This window comes from Cebus imitator, unplaced genomic scaffold (genome assembly GCF_001604975.1).
Source record: "Cebus imitator isolate Cc_AM_T3 unplaced genomic scaffold, Cebus_imitator-1.0 Scaffold541, whole genome shotgun sequence".
NCBI classification, from domain to species: Eukaryota; Metazoa; Chordata; class Mammalia; order Primates; family Cebidae; genus Cebus; species Cebus imitator.
The window spans coordinates 795,386-819,049 of NW_016107856.1; the positions used below are offsets into that span (position 1 = coordinate 795,386).

The following is a 23,664-nucleotide window of genomic DNA, read 5'->3' on the forward strand; positions in this document are numbered from 1 at the left end:
AAAAAAAAAAAAAAAAAAAAAAAAAAAAAAAAAAAAAAAAAAAAAAAAAAAAAAAAAAAAAAAAAAAAAAAAGAATTCCATAATACCATTAAGATATTGGTAGAATTGCATTGCATTTATAGATTGTTTGGGTAAGGTTTGACATCTGTGTAATATTGAGGCTTCCCAAGTTACAACTCTTTGTTCATTTACACTTTTAGAATTCTCCTATAATATCATATGAGCTTGGTACATTTTTTGTTATAGATCTTTAACAAACTTTTTTTTCTGTCATTTTTGGTCTGGTTAGGATTTCCTATCTCTCTTGGGAGTCAATTTTGAAAACTTTTGCTTTCCTAGGAATCATCCATTTTCTTGGTATGCAGAGGTACATTGTACTTTTCCCCTATTTTTTGATAATGAGTTGGGTGTTTGTATTTACGTCCCTCCTCTCATTCCTAGGTTTTGGGTTTTCTTTCTTTTATCAGTTAGGATGACTTCAGTTGAAAATAACAGGAAATCATGATTCAAATTGGCTTGAACATTAAGGAAATGTATTATCTCACATAACAAAAAGTTCAGTGAGAGTTTTTAGCAAATTCAAACTCTCGGTCCATTCTTCTACAATTCTGTGATCACTGCCCTTGAGCTAGCAGCAAGATGATTATAGTGATTCTAAGCAACATCATACCCAGACCTCTGTAGAAAGAAAGGGACTAACCATCTCTTTTATGTGTCTTTTTTTTTGAGACAGAGTCTTGCTCTGTCGCCCAGGCTGGAGTGCAGTGGCACGATCTCAGCTCACTGCAACCTTTGCCTTCTGGGTTCAAGCAATTCTCCTGCCTCAGCCTCCTGAGCAGCTGGGTTTACAGGCATGTGCCACCAAGCCCAGATAATTTTTCTATTTTTTAGTACAGACAGGATTTCGCCATGTTGGCCAGGCTGGTCTTAAACTCCTGACCTTAGGTGATCCACCCATCTCAGCCTCCCAAAGTGCTGGGATGATAGGCATGAGCCACTGTGCCTGGCCTGTATCTCTCTGACAATGAGGAAAGTTTTCTCAGAAGTTCTGCAATCATGTTCCCATCATATCGTATTGGTCAGGACTGGGCCATGTGCTCATTCTTAACTCCATCACCAGAAAGGGGACTGAGATGACCACAATTCACTTAGCTTAATCATTTGGAGAGTCAACCATCTCAACACTGCATCTCTGTTCATCCTAATCAGACTTACCAAAGGTTTGCTTTATTAGTTTTGTCATAGCTTTTGACTTCTGGATCAAGTACTTTGCCTTTTGCTTTTTTTCTAATATATTATTTCTTTCTTAGATTTCATTTATATTTACTGTATTATTCATTAATTTCTAAACTTCAACTTTTCCTATTCTGCCATTTTGGCCACACCCATTAGATTTTGAGATGTATGTAACTGTCACTGTTGTTTCTAAACAATCTATAACTTTAGCTTTATTATCTTCTTAACCCAAAGTTTATCTGGAAGGGCATGTTGTTGTGTTTGTTTTGTTCAAGAGAAATGAGCACTGTCCTTTTTGTTTTCTACTTTTATTTCAGAATGGTCATGTGGTCTGTATGATTTTTCTGTGTGTGAATATCTTTAAGTATATGTACGAAGACAATGTTTTGTTTCATTTTAAAATAATTTTTTGTTTTTTGTTATAGCCACACACACTTAGTTTACATTGTATAACAGAATAGAAGGCATAAAACAAGAAATAGCTGTTTCTTGCCCCTTCCCTCACATCTCAGCTCTACTTCCCAGAGGCAAACATGTTCAATTCTTTCAACTATGTCTCCTGCTAATTTACCTCTATATTTCCAAATAATACAATATGCTTCTATTTCTCCATTTTTCAATATTAGACATTATCTATTTGATTTCTTACTGTAGAATATGAGGACTATTCTTTTTATACTGTGCTTACTCACTTCCCACCTTCCCTACCACGTGCTCCAACACAGCTTTATCACAATTTATGATTACTGTTTGTTCCTGAGACTAACAGTGTTGTCTGATTACATTTCCCTTCTTAAACAATCTTTTTTTCCTCTAGAGATAAGAAATGCCTCATTTTTTTTTAGATTTCTATGTGTTTATTAGCTTTTCCAAATATGGAGCTTTTTAGTTTCTCTTTCATTCTTCCTTTTTTTTTTTTTTTTTTTTTTTCAAGATGTCCCTCCTTTTTTGACATTATTTTTGGTCATTTGATCTCTAGACCTCTTGCACAGCTGCTGTCCTGGGGCTTCTCTATCTGTCTTTTATATGAAATCCTGTTTCCTGAATCTTACGCCTTCCTATTTCTTGGTTTCTTCCTTGTATGGCTGCAGCATGTTTGCCAGGGACATCCTGAGAAAGGATTTGCAGGTGATATAATGGAAGCCATAATGCCCCATCTCATACTCACTCAACTCACCTGAATTCACCTGCAGCTGCTGGCTGGTTTAGTTTACCCTCAGAATTAAAGCATGACAGGGAAAATAGTCACCTGCAAATAGTCACCCTGGGTAAGAGAGAGGCCCTAAGAGTCTAACTTCCCCAACCGAGCAAGACAGGCCAAGATTCAAATTCAGGACATGCAGAGAACACCACTAAGATACTCTTTAAGAAGAGCAACCCCAAGACACATACTTGTCAGATTCTCCAAGGTTGAAACGAAGGAAAAAATGTTAAGTGCAGCTGGAGAGAAAGGTCAGGTTACCTATAAAGGGAAGCCCATCAGACTAACAGCAGATCTGTCTTCAGAAATTCTACAAGCCAGGAGAGAGTGGGGGCCAATATTCAACGTTCTTAAAGAAAAGAATTTTCAACCCAGAATTTCATAAGCAAAGGAAAAATAAAATCCTTTGCAGGCAGGCAAATGCTGAGGCATTTTGTCACCACCAGGCTTGCCTTACAAGAGCTCCTGAAGGAAGCACTAAATATGGAAAGAAAACACTGGTACCAGCCACTGTAAAAACACAGCAAAATGTAAAGACCAATGACACTATGAAGAAACTGCATTAACTAATGTGCAAAATAACCAGTTAGCAGCATGATGACAGGATCAAATTCACACATAACAATATTAACCTTAAATGTAAATGGGCTAAATGCCCTAATTAAAAGACACAGGATGGCAAATTGGATAAAGAGTCAAGACCCATTGGTGTGCTGTATTCATAAGACCCATCTCATATGCAAAGACACATGGGCTCAAAATAAAGGGATGGAGGAATACTTACGAAGAAAATGGAAAGCAAAAAAACAAAACAAATGAACAAAAAATCCCACAGGGATTGCAATCCTAGCCTTTGATAAAACAGTCTTTAAACCAGCAATGTGCCGGGCGCGGTGGCTCAAGCCTGTAATCCCAGCACTTTGGGAGGCCGAGGCGGGTGGATCACGAGGTCGAGAGATCGAGACCATCCTGGTCAACACGGTGAAACCCCGTCTCTACTAAAAAATACAAAAAATTAGCTGGGCATGGTGGCGCACGCCTGTAGTCCCAGCTACTCGGGAGGCTGAGGCAGGAGAATTGCCTGAACCCAGGAGGCGGAGGTTGCGATGAGCCGAGATCGCGCCATTGCACTCCAGCCTGGGTAACAAGAGTGAAACTCTGTCTCAAAAAAAAAAAAAAATAAAATAAAAATAAATAAATAAATAAATAAACCAGCAATGATTAAAAAACAAAAAAGACAAAGAAGGGCATTACATGATGGTAACGGGATCAATGCAACAAGAAGAGCTGACTATCCTAAATATATATGCACCAAATACAGGAGCACTCAGATTTATAAAGCAAGCTCTTAGAGACCTACAAAGAGACTTAGACAGATCAACGAGACAGAAAATTAACAAGGATACTGGGGACTCAAACTCAGCTCTAGACCAAGTGGACCTAATAGACATCTACAGAACTCTGCACCCCAAATCAACAGACTACACATTCTTCTCAGCACCACACGGGACATATTCTAAAACTGACCACGTAATTGGAAGTAAAACACTCCTCAGCAAATGCAAAAGAATGGAAATCATAACAAACAGTCTCTCAAACCACAGTGCAATCAAATTAGAACTAAAGATTAAGAAACTCAAAACCACACAACTACACAGAAATTGAACAACCTGCTCTTGAATGACTACTGAGTAAATAATGAAATTAAGGCAGAAATAAAGAAGTTATTTTAAATGAATGAGAACAAAGAGACAATGTACCAGAATCTGTGGGACACAGCTAAAGCAGGGTTTAGAGGGAAATTTATAGCACTAAATGCCCACAACAGAAAGCTGGAAAGATCTAAAAACACCACCATCCTAACATTAAAAGAACTAGAGAAGAAAGAGCAAACAAATTCAAAAACTAGCAGAAGACAAGAAATAACTAAGATCAAAGCAGAACTGAAGGAGATAGAGACATGAAAAACCCTTCAAAAAATCAATGAATCCAGGAGCTGGTTTTTTAAAAGATCACCAAAATAGATGGACCACTAGCTAGATTAATGAAGAAGAAAAGAGAGAAGAATCAAATCAAAACAATAAAGAATAATAAAGGGGATATCACCACTGATAGCACAGGAATACAAACTACCATCAGAGAATACTACAAACACTTCTTCACAAATATACTAGAAAATCTAGAAGAAATAAATAAATTCCTGGACACATACATGCTCCCAAGACTAAACCAGGAAGAAGTTGAATCCCTGAATAGACCAATAACAAGTTCTGAAATTGAGGCAGTAATTAATAGCCTACCAACCAAAAAAAAAAAAAAAATCCCAGTATTTACAATAGAAAGATTCACAGTTGAATTCTACCAGAGGTATAAAGAGGAGCTGGTACCATTCTTTTTAAAACTATCCCAAACAATAGAAAAAGAGGGACTCCTCCCTAACTCATTTTTATGAGGCCAGCATCATCCTAATACCAAAACCTGGCAGAGACACAACTAAATAAGAAAATTTCAGGCCAATATCCCTGATGAACATTGATGCAAAAATCCTCAATAAATTACTGGCAAACTAAAGCCAGCAGCACGTTAAAAAGCTTATCTACCATGATCAAGACAGCTTTATACCTGGGACGCAAGCCTGGCTCAACATATACAAATCAATAAACGTAATCCATTGCATAAACAGAACCAATGACAAAAACCACGATTATCTCAATAGACGCAGAGAATGCCTTCAACAAAATTCAACATCCCTTCATGCTAAAAACTCTGCAAGAAAAAACAACTCCATCAAAAAGTGGGCAAAAGTATGAACAGACACTTCTCAAAAGAAGACATCTATGTGGCCAATAAACATATTTTAAAAAGCTCATCATCACTGGTCATTAAAGAAATGCAAATCAAAACCACAATGAGATACCATCTCACGCCAGTTAGAATGGCAGTCATTAAAAAGTCAGTAAACAACATGCTGGCAAGGCTGTGGAGAAATAGGAATGCTTTTACACTGTTGATGGGGGTGTAAACTAGTTCAACCATTGTGGAAGAAGACAGTGTGGCGATTCCGCAAGAATCTAGAACCAGAAATACCATTTGATCCAGCAATCTCATTACTGGGTATATGCCCAAAGGATTATAAATCATTCTACTATAAAGACACATGCACATATACGTTTATTGCAGCACTATTTACAATAGCAAAGATTTGGAACCAACCCAAATGCCCATCAATGATAGACTGGATAAAGAAAATGTGGCACATATACACCATGGAATACTATGCAGCCATGAAAAAGAATGAGTTCATTTCCTTTGCAGGGACATGGATGAGGCTGGTAACCATCATTCTCAGCAAACTAACACAGGAACAGAAAACCAAACACCGCACGTTCTCATTCATAAGTGGGAGTTGAACAATGAGAACACATGGACACAGGGAGGGGAACATCACATACCTGGGACTGTCAGGAGGTGGGGGGCAAGGGAAGAGAGAGCATTAGAACAAATACCTAATGTATGCAGGGCTTAAAACCTAGATAACGGGTTGATAGGTGCAGCAAACCACCATGGCACATATATACCTATGTAACAAATCTGCTTGTTCTGCACATGTATCCAGAACAATAAAAATTTAGAAAAAAGAAATTAAATTTATTATCGAAACTTTCCTGCAAAGAAAACTTAAGGTCCAGGTGGTTTTACTGCCAAATTCTAACAAACATTTAAGGAATAAATAATACCAATTCTATACCAAGTCTTCCAGAAAATTAGAGAGAAAAGAACACTTCGTAACTCAGACATCCAGGCAAGGGCATGACAAGAAACCAAACCTAGGCTATGTTTCCTTGTATGCACATATTAATTCTGTTTCTCTGAAGAACCCTGGCTAATGCAACCAATTTGGAAAACAGCTTGACATTTTCTCTAAAAAATTAAATATGTACCTACCTAGGCACACACCTACACCTATATGATCCAGCCAGTCTACTGGTAGGGACCCAAGATAAATGAAAGCCTGTGTACATACAACTTGTACGTGAAAGTTTATGTTCCTTTATTTGTAGTAGCCATAACTGGAAGCATTCCAAATGTCAATCAACAGGTGAAGGGACAAAGTGTGGTATAGTCATGTAGTGAAATATTACTCTGCAATAAAATGAAAAGAAATATTAATAAACACAACATGAACTAATCTGAAAATCATTATACTAAATAAAAGAAGGCAAACAGAGCACATGCTGTGTGATTTCATCTATATAAAATCTCAGCAAACTATAGCAAGATTATCATGACATAAATCAGATTAGTGGTTGCCTGGAAGGAGGAAGGGATTTAAAAAGTGGGCAAGTAAATTGGCAGGAGTCATTCATTTGTTTAGCATCTTGATTACGGTCATGTTTTCACAGGTGCACACTCTGGTTAAAATTCATCAAATTGTATAATTTAAAGATGTGCATTTAGTATACGGCATTATTTCTCAATAAAGTGATTTTACAAACACATAAAATGAAATGACAAGCCATAAATCGAAAAATATTTGTAACACATATAACTGAAAAAAATTTATGTTTAGAACATATAACACTCTTAAAAGTCAATAAGAAAATTCCATTCATACATGTACCTTAGAGAAACTCTTATAATAACAAATTATGGACATGAATAGATGCATGGTTTTTGACAGCAAAAACCTGAAAATAACTCACATGTCCATTGTCAATAGAATAATTTGTGACATGATCACATGATGGAATACTTCACAGCAATGCAATTAGTGAAGTATGGCTACAGAGAGCATCTGGTTGAATTTCAGGAACATACAGTTGAGTTAAAAGAAAGCAAGTTGGCTGGGCGCAGTGGCTCATGCCTGTTATCCCAGCACTTTGGGAAGCCTAGGCAGGCAGATCACGAGGTCTGGAGTTCAAGACCACCCGGGCCAACATGGTGAAACCCCATCTCTACTAAAAATACAAAAGTTAGCCTGGCATGGTATCATGAGCCTGTAGTCCCAGCTACTCAGCTATTCAGGAGGCTGAGGCAAAAGGAACACTTGAACCCAGGAAGTGGAGGTTTCAGTGAGTGGAGATTGCTTCACTGCACTCCAGCTTGGGTGACAGAGCGAGACTCTATCTCAAAATAAATAAAAAAAATAAAAATAAAAGAAAGAAACTCTTAGAATGATAAATACAGTATGATTCCACTTACTAAAAGTTAAAAAATACAAAATGTTTACTACTATGAAATAAAGACAGAGATAAATACAAGGTAAGGATTGTGGTTGATGATGGTGGGGAGGGAAGACAGTGTAATCAGACAGGGATCCATGCAGTACTTCAAGGATAACAGTGCTATTCTGTTCCTTCAACCATATAAGTGTTCAAAAGTATAAATTGCATTATTAGTTTTTACACCTTCACAGTTTTTTTTTTTTTTTTGAGATGGAGTCTCGCTCTGTCACCCAGGCTGGATTGCAGTGGTGGGATCTCGGCTCACTGCAACCTCCGCCTCCTGGGTTCAAGTGATTCTCCTTCCTCTGCCTCCTGAGCAGCTGGGACTACAGGCACACACCACTACACATGGCTAACTTTTTGTATTTTTAGTAGATACAGGGTTTTACTGTGTTAGCCAGGATTGTCTTGATCTCCTGACCTCGTGATCTGCCCACCTTGGCCTCCCAAAGTGCTGGGATTACACACGTGAGCCACGGTGCTCGGCACACCTTCACATTTTTAATAAACATTTTTATCTACTCAATTACAAATAAAGAAAAGATAAGCATTAGCCCACTATCGACAAGCCAGGAACAGCAAAGGAGGGCATCCAGCACTTAATTTGTCTGGGATGGGATGAGAGCTGGGATTTGTCCCATCTCTGAGTATTCTGAGGTGATTCTGATGGGGGAACTTACTCAATAAACTGAATCTCAGTCTCCACGAACACACAGCAGACCCAGTGTTGTTTTTTTCCCCTAGTGAATCACATCTATTCTAAATAGTTTATCAATCAAGCTTCAAGTGAGTAAATTTTCCCAGCAGCTTAGTGGAGATTTAAGTGTAAAGAGATTTATAGCTTTATCCCAAATCTTCAGCGGGCTCCTTGCTTTCCATATTGACAGGCGGATCCTGGAAGAATTGCTGCAGATGGTATAGGAGAGGGTCTCTATTCAGGTAAGATGCTATGGTAAGGGCAGTTAAGGAGGAAGGGTGACATTAGAAGAGAAAGATAGGCTGGGCATAGTGGCTCACGCCTGTAATTCCAGCACTTTGGGAGACCAAGGTGGGTGAATCACCTGAGGTCAGGAGTTCAAGACCAGCTTGACCAACATGGAGAAACTCATTCTCTACTAAAAATACAAAATTAGCTAAGCATGGTGGCACATGCCTGTAATCCCAGCTACTCAGGAGGCTGAGGCAGGAGAATCACCTGAAACAGGGAGATGGAAGTTGTGGGGAGCTAAGATCACACCATTGCACTCCAGCCTGGGCCACAAGAGCAAAACACCAACAAAACAAAAAGGAGAGGAAGAAGAAGAGAAAGATATTGTGATTTGTTTAGAAGCCCTTAGTCTCTGCCTAACCCTGAGGGTCTATGTTTTATGTAGTTTTAGAAGTGGAGATGCATCTAAACACATTTTATTTATTTAATTTTTATTAGGGCTAGTTAGACTTTTCTTCCTCTTCTGAGGCTTCACATCACATCAGCTGCAAGGCTTACTGCCTCACTGCTTCCCCCAACACCCATATTCAACTACCACTGGACTCCCTGGGGCCACCTGCACAAAAGCATATGTCTCTCAGATAATGGAAATTTTATTCTAAATGTTTATTTTAGACTCAGAAAGATCCACTCTTTTATGTCCGTGTGGTTGATGTGTCTGCTCTGATCTGTGGTTTTTGCACAGCTGAAGTGTCATACTGTCCCTCTCTCTGCCTTCAAGCAGGACTAAATTATCTTCCCCTATTTCTCTCTCTCTCTTTTTTTGAGATGCAGTCTCGCTCTGTCACCCATGCTGGAGTGCAGTGGTGCGATTTCAGCTCACTGCAATCTCCGCCTCTTGGATTCAAGCGATTTCCATGCCTCAGCCTCCCAAGTAGCTAGGACTAGAGCTGTGCACCACCATGCCTGGCTAACTTCTTTTTTCTTTTCCTTTCCGTTTTTTTTTTTAAGTAGAGATAGGATTTCACTATGCTGGTGCAGCTAGCCTTGAACTCCTGACCTCCAGCAATGCGCCCACCCTGGCCTCCCAAAGTGCTGGGATTATAGAGGCATGAGCCACAGTGCCTGGCCTACCTAACCCCATTTCTGATGGCTCATTTCATCTCCAGATAACCTATCGGAGGCCTGGTGGGTGCTATGATGAATGAAAGGGGAGGAATGTAGTCAGCGTGAAACACATGGGCCCTGCCATTGAGAAGGCCTCAAACAGATAGCAAACATTCCAATGCAGGGACAATGGTTCCCAGAAGGCCATCTGGAGCTGAAGGGAGAGCTGTAGCCTCTATATTGCTCCTATTCCCAAGTCTCCTCAGGTTTCTAAAGATATCAGATGCCTCTGTCTCTAATTTCCTCAGGATCCGTGGCTTGAGCTTTGGCTATAAGCCTAAGCCCTGGGCTGACTGCTGGATCCTCTGGGAATAGATTTTCTTTTTCCTCTGCTCTTTCCCAGTGGACTATCCCTGCCTTGTACTCTTATTTCCACCGAGACTGAGCAGCCTTAGTCACGCTGCAGAAACAAAGAACTGACACAGTCTAGAGAAATTTGTGTGCAAATTTGTGTGGGCTTTGGATAGCCAGAGCCTACTAGAGACTAATCTGATATCTAATTTGGTGCCATAACTAATCTTCCTTCTCTGTCTCCCTATCTTCCAGCCACTAGAAACACATACGTGTTGGAATGAGCAGGACATTTGAATTCTCATCGATTTCCCAGTGATTTTCTAACAATGTCCCACCTTCTGTCCCCAGTCGCATCATCAGTGAAAAGGGTGGTGGTTGTACTTACCTTTCCCAGAGTGTACATGAAGGCCAGCTGGCTCTCAGACAATGATATGCTTTGAAAGGCCCCTGAGCCCTGGGAGGAAATTCTTGAACAGTTGAGAGTGCTACCATTTTGTCACAGCCCTAAGGATGCAGATGATGCTGGAAGCACATTGGCCAAATGTGAACGATGAAAGCCAATTACAGACTTGAAAATGAAAACAGACTCCAGATGCAAGGAGATGAGACAGTTAGATTTACTTCCTCTTTTCTAATTTGAGAGGTTTCACGTTTAAGAAAATCAGTGTTAGGGTTGCAGGGGACCTAAACACAGTCACCATGAAGCTGGGCTGCGTCCTCATGGCTGGGACCCTCTACCTTTCCCTTGTTGTGCTCTGGGCAGCCCAGACGCTACTGGGTAAGTACAATATTTGAATATTGGTGAGGGAATGGAGCTATGCTTAACTTTGGGGAAAGGATCTGAAGGAAAGAAACATGGACTAATTCTGGCCCTCCATAGAAGCAGTGTTCAGGTGGAATAATAAGAAGGGTAGGTATAAGAAAGTTGGGTGTGCAGGATTGAATGACTTTCTGAATATAAAACTCTTCAAGCCTTTTCCATCCTGAAAGTCTCCTCTCTAGCTTTAATCTCAACTCTTTCATTTCACTTATAAGACAAGCTTTCTTGAAAGAATAGTTTGCACTTGCCATCTCTACTTCCCCACTTCTCAGTCACTCCTCAGTGCTTGCAGCCTGACTTCCACTGGAATTGGTTTCGTCTAGGGCACAATGACCTTCTCATTGACTGGGTTTTTGCATACTTTTTAGTTCCTATACTGCTGGACTTCTCTGCTGCCCGGGGCTCTGTTGATCACTTTTCCTTCTTACATTTTCTCTCACCCTGGCTTCCATGACACCCTTTTCTCCTCTTACTACATGGACTTCTCTTGATCCCTTAATAGCTTCTCTTCTCTTCCGCTTAAACACCAGTGTTCTCTATAGCTACAGCGTTGCCTCTGTACCCCTTTCTTTGCACAGTCTCCTTCATGAGCTTATTTGTCTATACAATTTTTGCCACTATAACTAACTCTGTATTTAAGAGTCCCAAATCATATCCTCAACCCTCGTCATGCTTTCGAGCTTCACATTCAAACATCAAGCTTCATACCAGACATATCTACCTACGTATCTCACAGGTGTCTCTGCACCACGTGACCACAGCTCAACGTATCTGTCCTTTTGGCCTCCGCCTCTTCAAATTCATTTTTCACAATTTCTGATCTCAGCTAATGACACCAGCAACTACCCTTACAATGCCAGTAACCTGAGAAACACCCCAGACTCCCCCTTCTTCTTCATTCTCTAAATCTGATCAGTCATTAAGTTTGTCAAGTTTTATCTCCTAAATTGTCTGTAGAAGCAGTCCCTTCCCTGGAACATCACTAATGTCTTAGGACAAGCCCTCATCCTCTATAACTTGGGCTAGTCCAGTATTTTCCTAACTAATCTCCTTGTTTTAACCTTGTGTTCCTGAAATGAATTCTGTACCATGCAGACGAGTAATTTCTAAAATTCACGTTAACCAGCCTAAATTCCTTATCATGGTACAAAAAGCCAAGCAGAACCTGACATGGGTTAAACTTTTCCTACCCTCTGAGTCTTCTAACTTATGCTCTAATAAATCCCAATCAGTTCATGTTTACATATTCACACACCAGACTCTTGCCTGTCTCCAAGGCTTTGCTTATGCCACCATCTCACCTAAAATCAGCTTTTTCCATGACCCTCTTTTCCCCTCTTCCGTGCAAATGTGTAGGTTTCCCTAAAGACTCAGCTTAACTGGTATCTTCCCCAGGAAGCTTTTCTTGAACAACCCTTTCTGCACCAATGGCTGCTTGTGATACACTTTTCTTATTATAATATTTTCCTACTTACGCTGATATTTTCATCTACCTGTGTCTTCTACTAAATTGAGAACCATTTGTGGGTAGGGACAATGTTTGCTTGTTTTTGTCTTGCGACAAGAACTGCAGACTTGAAATCAGATACTCCGGTTTCAAGCCCCTCTTCTGTTTACCAGCTGTCTGTCACCTTAGGAAATCACTTTTTATATCTCTGCTTCAGTTTTCTCATTTGTAGAATGAAAATAATAATACCTACCACCTAAGGTTTGTTGAGTGAGCTCCTGGTAACCCAACAAGATTTTATTCTATTTTATTTTGTTTTTTGAGACAGAATCTCACTCTGCCACCCAGGCTGGAGTCCAGTGGTGCAATCACTGCTCACTGCAACCTTGACCTCTTGGGTTCAAGCAGTTGCCCTATCTTGCCTCCCAAGTAGCTGGGACCACAGGCAAGTACCACTATGCCTGGCCAATTTTTAAAAAATTATTTGTTGGGACGGGGTCTCTCTATGTTCCCCAGGCTGGTCTGGCACTCCTGGGCTCAAGGGACCCTCCCACCTCAGCCTTCCAAAGTGCTGTGATTATAAGGTTGAGCCACTGTGCCTGGACAAGATTTTATTTTTAAAAAGAAAAAATATGGCGAGGAGGTAGAGTACCGTTGAGTGACAGTGGGGGAACTGAAAAGAGGTAGCATTACAGTGAAGGGAGCTGACAGAGGATGGAAAGAAAACACCTGGTACTGATGTGATGAGAATCAGGAAGTAGGGAGGGGCCTTGGTAAGGGACATTACAAAATCAAAGAACGCTGGGCTACCGGGAGTGGAAGAGAAGAAAGGCAAGTGGGGCACAAAATGACAGTCGGATGGAGTGAAGAAGTATGCACATGTGAATGGTCATGAGGCTGGAGGAGGGGAGAGTAGCTAGGGAGACAAGGAGCAGTCACAGAGAGGGGAGAAATGCCCCTTCCCTTGCCTGGGTCTGCCATGAAGGGAAGAGATAGGTTGAGGAGACGTGGTGAGAAATGGGTAACTCCAGATTTCAATCAGGAGCAAAGAATAGTTCCATAGTTACCAGTATGGACTGGGAGGAGTCGGGTAGGGGTAGAAGGAAAAGACGGAGAAAGCGCTGTACCACTGCTAGGGAAAATTCAAAGTGCCAGAGGACACCGAAGTAGAGATGGCTGAAAAGTGAAGACCTGCATGAGGGAGGAAGACAGGAGAGACACCGCTGGGCACTGAAGGCTCTTTGATGGTTAACATATTCAAGGCTGAGGAGCCAAGTGAAGTTTGGGAAAATCAGAATATGAAAGAAAGTCCCTGAGGAAGGTCTGAGGACCGAAGCAGACCATATCTGCACAGTGAAGTAAAAAGAACACTGATTTTGGACTCAGATACACCTGCCTTTCCTGCTCCATTGCTTAGTCTCTTTTTAAGCACTGAGTACGGTAATTTGGTATTCTAAGCGTGTTTCTTTAAGATTATAAAATAAGGATAAAGTCACATACCTGGAAAGTTCATGAAGATGAAATAAGATACTGCACGCAAGTGCTAGCAGGGTCTGGTACCCAACGAACCTTAGGATCTGATGTCTCCCTTTCCTTCCTGTCCTATCCCTCCCTCCTTCGGGTTACCATTGTCTTTGCTCCTGGTTTCCAGTACCAGCAGCTGGATGTCATGCCAGTGAGTTCACCATTCTTTCATTCTCTCTTCTTCCTCTTCTCCAAATCACAGTGCATTTGCTGAGAGCACCTGGATCCCAGTGAATCAAGGTCAAAACTATCCCCCTGAGACACTCACAGGGGTCTTTCTGAAAAAAAAAGCTTTTGGTGTCTTACTAGTCTCATTCTAAAAAGGATGATTCTCCTGGGAGATGGAGCAACCCTGTTCTCCTTCTCCAAGTTGCGGCATCATGTTCTGGTTCTCCCTGGGCCATGCCCTCTTCAGCAGCCAGTTTTAAGACTCTGCAATGTGAGAGGCCTGTCCACACCGAGGAGAGCAGCTGCCACATGGAGGATGACCTGACCGACCCAAGGGAAGCTGGCTTCCAGATCAAGGGCTACACTTTCAGTGAACCCTTCCACCTGATTGTGTCCTACGGTGAGGTCCTGGGAAGGCCTGAGCAGTGCCCCAAACCCCTTCTTTCAGCCCCCGAGCCCACCCAGGAAGGTGTCCCCCAGGAAACTGGCCACAGAATGATGTACTTTTTTCCCAGTCTTCAGCCCACAGCAACCAGGGCACTCTCAGTCCTAGGCCCTAGGGAAGTTGTCCCATACTCCCAACTAAGGGTGAGAGTTTACCTGGACCCTCAGAGAAAGCTTAGGGGAATCTGTTGTAGGCACCCCTGGGGGTAGCTCCCAAGGAGGCCCTGGGTGACACTTACCTCTTTCTCTGGACCATAGACTGGCTGATCCTCCAAGGTCCAGCCAAGCCAGTATTTGAAGGGGACCCACTAGTTCTGCGTTGCCAGGCCTGGCAAGACTGGCCACTGACTCAGGTGACCTTCTACCGAGATGGCTCAGCTCTGGGTCCTCCCGGGCCTAACAGGGAATTCTCCATCGCTGTGGTACAAGAGGCAGACAGCGGGCACTACCACTGCAGTGGCGTCTTCCAGAGCCCTGGTCCTGGGAGCCCAGAAACAGCATCTGCCGTGGCTGTCACAGTCCAAGGTAAGAGCTAGAAGCAGCATCGTCATGGCGGAGGAGGGTAAGGAGAAACTGGGAGCCCAAATTGTCTTCCTTTAGCTGGGAAGTGACAAGATCATCAAAAGTTTATGGAGCAGGTTGCTGGCAAATGCCCAAGTTGGGCTTCAAAAGGGATGAGACCTCAACATTGCCTTTTCAAGTCATCCAGCCCCACTCAGAGTCCAGCATAGTCCCTACCACCCACATCTATGCTTCCCAGCATTCACTGATTGGGTGTCTGGACTACTAACAGATTTGCCCATCTCTGGATATTTCCTAGTCCTATCTACTTGCAGAAAGAACTTGAAAGATTCAAATGGAATCTAAGAGAGCCCATTCCTGCTGGAAATGGGAAAGGAAGTATGACTCCCCGAAGCTCTTTGCTTGCACGTGTCTACCTGTACACAGGATGGCTGAGCTCTTCTTTCTTGCCTATCTTTTTCCCAGAACTGTTTCCAGCCCCAATTCTCAGAGCTGTACCCTCAGCTGAACCCCAAGCAGGAAGCCCGGTGACCCTGAACTGTCAGACAAAGTTGCCCCTGCAGAGGTCATCTGCCCGCCTCCTTTTCTCCTTCTACAAGGATGGGAGGATAGTGCGAAGCAGGGGGCTCTCCTCAGAATTCCAGATCCCCACAGCTTCAGAAGATCACTCTGGGTCATACTGGTGTGAGGCAACCACTGAGGACAACCAAGTTTGGAAACAGAGCGCCCAGCTAGAGATCAGAGTGCAGGGTGAGTTCTCATCAGAGTACAGGGTGTCTGTTTGGTGTGTGTGTGAGTGAAAAGGGGGGATAGGATGAATGGGCCTGTAAGCTGGGGTTCAGCATGAACAGGTTAAGGAGGGACACAGAAGAGGCAGGAACAATGAGCCAGAATCCCTGATGATTAGAGACAGCACAAATAGAGAACTTCTCCCTCTGACTGTGGTGCACACCTCGCCAGACCAAGAGCTGAGGCAGCTCCATATCCGCTACCTCACAGGCGTTAGGGTCCCCCCATGCTCTCTGGGCATTTATAGGAATTTAATATCTAGAATGAAGATGGAGTAGTCTGAAGTCTATGTTCAATTCTGGGAGCCACTGTTAAGAAGGCTGCCCTTGACCTGAAATACTCCTAGAGGAGGTGACCAGGGTGATATGGGGGCTTGAAGTCATGTCATATGAAAAATAGTGGAAGGGGCTGGGGATGCTATCCTGAAGAGGAGGTGACTCAAAGGCCAGCAGAGGTGTCCTCAAAAAATTGAAGACTGGCATAAGCACAAGGAATTAGACCAATTTCATATATACTAAAGAGGCTGACCTAGAACCAGTTACCACATTCATGCTTCAGGGAATTAGATTCGGCCTTAGTAGAGAAAGAACTGGCTAATAGTTCTAGCTGTTCAATGATGAGGCCTCACTGCTGAAGAGTTTCAAACAGAGATGGCCAAGCTTGAGATTAAAATTTGGACCAGGAGGGACACTAGCGTCTTCAAGTCCCTACTGTCATTGGGCTCCACAGCCACTTTCAGAGAACAAGAAAGGTTGCCAGGGATAGGAGGGAAGGGCCAGAGTCAGACTTCACTCTTGTGTGTGCCTCCTGCCCGGTAATCCAGGTCCCCTCGCCTCTGCTGCGCCTCCCACCTCGAATCCAGCTTCTCAGAAATCAGCTGCTCCGGGAGCTGCTCCTGTGGAGCCCCCCGGGCCTCTGCCTCCGCCGCCAACTCCATCTTCTGAGGATCCAGGCTTCTCTTCTCCTCTGGGGATGCCAGATCCCCATCTGTATCACCAGATGGGCCTTCTTCTCAAACACATGCAGGATGTGAGAGTTCTCCTCGGTCACCTGGTCATGGAGTTGAGGGAATTATCTGGCCACCGAAAGCCTGGGACCACGAAGGCTACTGCTGAATAGAAGTAAACTATCCACCCATGATCCTGCTTAACCACCCCAATAAATCCAATTATTTCTATTTTTTCTCTTCCTGTCCTGCACATATGCATAAGTACTTTTATAAGTTGTCCCAGTGTCTTGTTAGAATAATGTAGATAGGTGAATGTAAATAAATTTGTACAAAGTAAGAATTGGAGTTTACCTGTAATTGTGTATTCCCTCTTAACATAACAGAATTCTGCTCTTTACATCAGGAATTTCTGTTATGCAGACCAGAATTCTGTGATTTAAAGAGAACTAATGGAGGTGGATTTAATGCAGCAGTCTCAATTGGGGGCAATTTTTCTCCACAGAGGACATTGGGCAATGTTCGGAGGCATTTTGGTCATAGTAGTTGGGGGGTTGTGGGGTGGTGGGATGTGTGTGCTACTGGCATCTAGTAAGCAGAAGCCAGGGATGCTGCTAAACTGATGTAATGAACAGGACAGCACCCCACAACAAAAGATAATCTGTCCCAAAATGTCAGTCGTACTGAGTTTGAGAAACCCCAGCCTAATGAAACCCTAGATGCTGGACTCCAGCATGGGACTTTGCCTGTTGTAATTATCTCCTTCAGCCTCGTTCAGCTAGTCTCATTGACATATTAGTCCTTGGTAGGCACTATGGCCTGTGCTTTAGTTTAAGTTTGTGTCCCCTCAAAAGCTGTATGTTGAAATCCTAATCCCCGAGGTAATGGCATTAAGAAGTGGGCCTTTGGGAAGTAATTAGATCAGGAGGGCAGAGGTCTCATGATTAGGATTAGTGCCTTTATTTAAAAAACGCCCCAGAGAGCTAACGCACACTTCCACCATATGAGGACATGGCAAGAAGGTGATGCGTACAAGGACCAAAAAACAGCTCTCACCAAACATGGAATCTGTTGCCTTGATCTTGAACTTCCAGCCTCCAGAACTATGAAAAATAAATTTTTGTTGTTTATAAGCTATGCAGTTTGTGATATTTTGTTCTAGCAGCCCAAATGGACTAAGGCAGTTGGCCTCTGCTACATGGTTGAGTTTATGAGATGTTAAAAATACTCATAAGACAGTGTCTCTGTCTACAGAGCATTTACACTGTGGGATAGAAGGGAGCAGTAGCCCTTCCTATAATGAGGGTATGTAAAAATTTCCTAGAGGATCCTACTGTGCTCAGAAATAAGTGTCTCTATATAACGTTGCCAGAGTTGCAAATATTTGTTTTTAATTCATTTGTCCCCGAAATATTTTTCTTGAATAACATATAATAACTCTATTTTAGTCTCTTATTAATATTTTTTTCTATGCTTGGACTTCTATTGTATATTCCCAGCCAATGAGACCTGGCCTGGCAGACTCTATAGTAACATTAATGAGTTAGCACATCATTTTATAATAACCTCAGCCAATGTTTGTTCTACCATGTTATTCTGAATTACATGGTGTGATTTTCTCCAATGTGGACTTTCTTTGTGCCATTTATTCTGTGCAGTTTGGACCCAAAATCATTTACGAAAGACATGCACGTGATCATTCTAGATATACCACTAATGAAGACATAGAATCATGCTGATAGCAAAATGAGAGTTTTATGATCGTTGTTCTTAGTACGTTCGAGGAGAAAAAAAAAAAAAAGACCAGGAAGCATCTGAGAGTTGGTAGAAATCTGTAAACATCACTACAGCCTGGGAGGACTAATTTACAATTGTATGAATGGAAGTTGCAAGAGTGACCAGAACTGTCATAACTTTGGTGGACTTGAAAAAATGGAAGCTCAGTTGCCAATGTACCATGCTGGATGTAACTCCAAAGATACTATATTATAACCACTCTACTTGGAGTTGATTTCAGCTAATGCTCCCATTTGTATGAATGCATCCTTCAAGGTCCTGCTAACCAGGGAATTCATTTATAGATAGTGGAAGCTATCGGAGATCTGGGAAGGAAAAGATGGAAGCAGCTGGCTGAGATAAATGTCATCTCCGTACTCCCCATGATTGTGTATGTGCTCCCTTCTATCATCACACTGCATTTTAATTTTGTATTACTTATTTTTCTTCACCAGAGGGTGAGCTCTTTGAGAATACTCCTGAGCTCTTTGTTCCAGGTTGTGTCATTGACATCTAGTTTAATGAGGCATATGTAAGTTCTCAGTACATTTTGTTTAGTTGAATCTAGTTGGGCCAGCAAAATAAGGGAAAGCATCTTGAAGAGGATGGGAATGAAGCTGGACTTTAAAGGATGAGTGTTATATCTGGCATCAGCCAAATCTCCAGACTCTATCCAGGGGACCCAGCCTCAGTCAAGGACTTAGAAACTTCAGAGTCCGGGTGCGGTGGCCCACGCCTATAATCCCAGCACTTTGGGAGGCCAAGGCGGGCAGATCACTAGGTCAAGAGATCGAGACCATCCTGGCCAAGATGGTGAAACTCGTCTCTACTAAAAAGATATAAAAATCAGCTGGGCGTGGTGGCGCACCTGTAATCCCAGCTACTCGGGAGGCTGAGGCAGGAGAATTGCTTGAACCTGGGAGGTGGAAGTTGCAGTGAGCCAAGATCACACCACTGTACTCCAGCCTGGCGCCTGGCAACAGAGCAAGACTCTGTCTCAAAAAAGAAAAAAAGAAAAAGAAAAAGAAACTTCAGAGAGAGGATCTTCTATCAAAAGGAATGAGGAAGGTAAGAACAAAGCTGAATGAATGAGAGAGACAGAGGGAGAGCAAGCATTTACCTGTCTCTTTCTGTGTAGCCTGGGGACGTTGGAGAGAGAGTAGGGAAGAGGAATTGTTACAATGGATCTGGTTCATGGCCATTTAGGATTCTGTAATTGACAGAAGTCCCAACGCATGGTCTCTGAAATAAACATTAGATAGCAAGCATGTGAAAGGAAAACTGTTCTCCATTCACAATACCTCTGACATCAAATATGTGGGTTTTCTATACCAAGCTTTTCTCTGCTTCTCAGCGGAAACCAAGTAGATGTTCTACAATTTATCAATTCTGGTTCTAACTAACCAGAGTTAGCACAGACCCTATAGGTTAAGGGGTCAGTCCCACAAGACTGTTCTCACTTCAAAAGCCAGTTGCAAGTCCCAGGCCTTTGGTACTTGAGACCAATATGTGGGAAGAGGTGCAGAGCTTACACGCTCTCTGGGTGTGCCGCCCTCCAGCTTCTCCATGTGTTCACTGACCTGGAAGCTCTTAGAACGCCACCATTTAGGATTTTTAATGAAGGCTTCATTACGCAGGTATAATTGATTAAATCACTGGCAATTGGTGATTAACTCAAACTCCAGCCTCTCTCTCGTCCAGGAAGTCAAGGTGGGTTTCCCACACCAAGCAAATCTCTAATTCTCAGCAGAAACCAATTAGATATTCTGTAATTTACCAATTCTTACTCTAATTACCCAGAAAGTTCCAACTCTCTATTTGCAGAGTTAAGGGTCACCTTATTAGGATAAACTCAGGTATGATGGAAGGGGCTAATTATAACAAGAGATACTCCTCTCATCCCTATCACTCAGGAAATCCTCTGTGCCAAAGAGCAACCCAAAGGGGCAGAGAAACAGTATACATTTCTTATTATGTGATACACATCCATTGTCTTATAAGTTGAATAGTGCACTTGCATACCCTATAGCCCAGAATTCCATGCCTAGGTGGATATGTCCAAGAGAAAATTTAGCATACGCACACCAGAAGACAAGTATGATGTTTATAGTAACAAAGCTTGTAAAAGCAAAATTTGGTATTGAAATGCCTTTCTTTTGTTGAAAAGAAGTCAGTGCAGATGTCCACCAACAGGAAAATGGGTAAATTACCATGTTAATTTGTTTAAAAGCATATTAAACACCAAACTCTATAAATAGGATGTTGTACTACCAGCTATGCATTTGGAAGTGGGGATGATGATGAACAAGACAGGAAACTCAGGAAATAGATCACTCACTGGGGACTGGACTGTTTAGGTACATTTCATGAAGAAGATAATACATGGGTGGGCCCTTGAGAAACATGACAGACCTAGAGAACAAGAGAAGAGAGGGAAGGACATTCCAGAGGGAGATGATGCAAGCAAGGGCATGAAAGGGAAAATCAGCATGTAGATGTCAGGAAAAAGGAAGGCGAATCTTCTGACTGAAACAGAGTTCAGTGAAAGGAAATAATAACGGAGAAGTAAACAGACTATAGAGGCTCTTAAATGTGCTACAGAGGCTCTTTAAATGTCCATAAGAAAATAGATCAAATTCCGTCGGTGAATTTCAATTAGGGGAGGAGCTTGTGAAAAGAGAAGTTTGGGATAATTATTCTGGTACTCTGGTATGAGGTGACTGGGATGACTAGAAGAGGGGTCGAGGGAGGTGGATTCTAGGTATGGGACCCAGTCTGAACCCTGTTCTCATCCAGACTTTGGAGACAAGGGCCTTGGCTAGGGATAGAAGGAATAGAGAGTAATGATCTGAGCAGTGTTAACAGGCCTGGGTGATCAGATATAGAGTAGCATTGACTCCTCCTAAACACAAAGGTCTCTTTGCCCAGTCCAGTAGCCTAATCTAGAAAAACTAGGTTCAGTTACAACTTAGAAGAGACTAGGGAAGGGATAAAATGACCTGCTTAGAATCATAGGAGGAAGTTTAAAGAGGGTTTGTTGTGATAGGCCTAATTGTCATCCAACAATGCCACAATATTACCACTTTCCCCAAAATCTTCCAGCAGTCTTAAATTCTTTCCCATTTTTAGGTTTCCAATCCCGCTCTAAGAAGCCTGAAGAAACTTCGCCCCTACCCCCATAAAACCTGTTATCACCCTTTTTTAATGCTTTCTCTCTATATAAAGGACAGGTATATCAGGTCTCCATATGCAAGCCTGGACCTGAAAGTCTGAAGTCCTCTTTCCTTGGCTAATTGTTTCACACTTCCCCCACCCCTCTACCACCCCACTACCCACCCTGTCACCCCACACCCCTGTGTTTGCCATTGATCCTAATCGCCCATCGGAGCTTCCTTGACAAGCCCCTCACCCTACTCTGCCATCTTAACTGTTATTATAGTACTCTTATCCCACCCGCCATTGTAACTAACTTACGGTAATGTATACTTCCTGCCCCTACCCGCCACCACTGTAACTGATCTTACTCTAACTTTCCACCACCCACCCCAAACCTATAAAACCAACTCCCATCCCACTGCCCTTTGCCAGCACCCTTTTCGGCCTTAGCCCACCTGCACCCAGGTAAATAAACAGCCATGTTGCTCACACACACACACACACACACACACACACAAAAGAAAAGTTTACATTAAAGAATAGTAATGAAAAAATCTATTATTATCAGCCCTGTCCTGAGTTACAGAAAACAAGTAAAATAAAAAAGATTTTTTTAAATGTTTTTATTAAGGAAAAGAAAAATTTGTTTGGAAAAATTACAAAATAAAAAAATACTGAATATTGATAACAAGAGGGAACAAGAGCCCTGTGAATCGCTGGTGGATATATTAACTCTTGAAGCTACTTTTGAGAGTAATCCACTGGATTCAATCTCTTCCTTTGTTTATGCCACAAATACTTACACAGCACGTGCTATGTGCTATCACTGTTGTAGGTGATACATCAGCGAATAAGAAAAAATTCCTGTCTCAATGGAGCTTACATTCTAACGGGGAAAACCTATCACAAACAAATAAATACAATGTCAGGTAGTAACAAGTGCAACGAAGAGAAAAAAAACAAAATGTGGAGCCAGCAAATGACAGTGAGGAGGAACTATTTTAGCTACCATCTCTCCGAGGAGGTAATATTTGAGTGGAGTGAGGAAGTGAAACTTAAAGATCTGGGAGGAGAGTAAGAATCGTTCAGGCAGAAAGAACAGTAAGTGAGGCCCTGATGCAAGACATGGAATGTTCCAGCAACTGTTCTAAATGCATTGTGGCTAGATCAGAGTAAGTGAGGGGGAGAGTCATAAGAAATGAGGCCAAGGGTCAGAGAAAGGCCTGATTGTAGAGCCCTGCAGACCATGGGAGGGTGTTTGAAACTTATTCTGAGGGCACTTTTGGGGAATTTTGAAGGAAAGTAACACCAGATGGTTAACGTTTGAGAAGTCTCTCTCTAGCGACTAGGTGAATAAATAACTGTATGAAAAGATCAGTGTAGCAGGTAGAGTCATCAGGACTTGCCAGTGAATTAGATTTGGGTTTTGGAGTGAGCTTGCATGTAACTCATGAACATAACTCTGCAGTCTCGCTTTCAGGGTGCATCCCACAGAGGCGATTCAGGGCTCCGTAGGGAAGCATCGTATCCTTACCAGGACTAATTTACATGAATCCTCCTATGTGCCAAGTCCTGTTCTAAGCCCTTTACATATGTTAATTCATCCAGCCCTCATAATATGTACCAAAAAGTCCATTGTGGTATTGTCTGTGGTAGCTGAGGGTGGGCAGCAACTAGGATGTTAAGGGAACGGACAAGTGCAGTGTAGCAGAAGCATAGAATATTAGGGCAGTCATGGCCAAGTGTGGTGGCTCAGGCTTGTAATTCCAGCACTTTGGGAGGCTGAGGTGGGTGTATCACCTGAGGTCAGGAGTTCGAGACCAGCCTGGCTAACCTGGTGAAACCCCACCTCTACTAAAAATACAAAATTAGCCAGGCATGGTGATGCATGCCTGTAATCCCAGTTGCTCAGGAGGCTGAGGCAGAAGAATCACTTGAAACCAGGAGGTGGAGGTTGCAGCGAGCTGAGATCATGCCATTGCATTCCAGACTGGGTGACAAGAGTGAAACTCTGTCTCAAA

General features: G+C 42.3%; 1 protein-coding gene across 3 annotated transcripts; it reads left to right on the top strand.

Moving 5' to 3' along the window:
* Positions 1-10,572: 10,572 nt before the first annotated feature.
* Positions 10,573-17,844, top strand: FCRLA (Fc receptor like A). 3 transcript variants are annotated; one of them, XM_017515122.2, is made up of 5 exons: positions 10,573-10,829; positions 14,258-14,410; positions 14,713-14,979; positions 15,442-15,726; positions 16,589-17,844. In XM_017515122.2, the coding sequence occupies exons 1-5, from the start codon at positions 10,751-10,753 to the stop codon at positions 16,882-16,884; spliced, it is 1,080 nt and encodes a 359-aa protein (XP_017370611.1). In that variant the 5' UTR covers positions 10,573-10,750; the 3' UTR covers positions 16,885-17,844. The 3 variants fall into 3 exon arrangements, with proteins under 3 accessions (XP_017370611.1, XP_017370612.1, XP_037589587.1); XM_017515123.2 differs by having other exon boundaries at positions 10,724-10,829; positions 14,167-14,410; XM_037733659.1 differs by having other exon boundaries at positions 10,728-10,829; positions 14,261-14,410.
* The last annotated feature ends 5,820 nt before the right edge of the window (positions 17,845-23,664 follow it).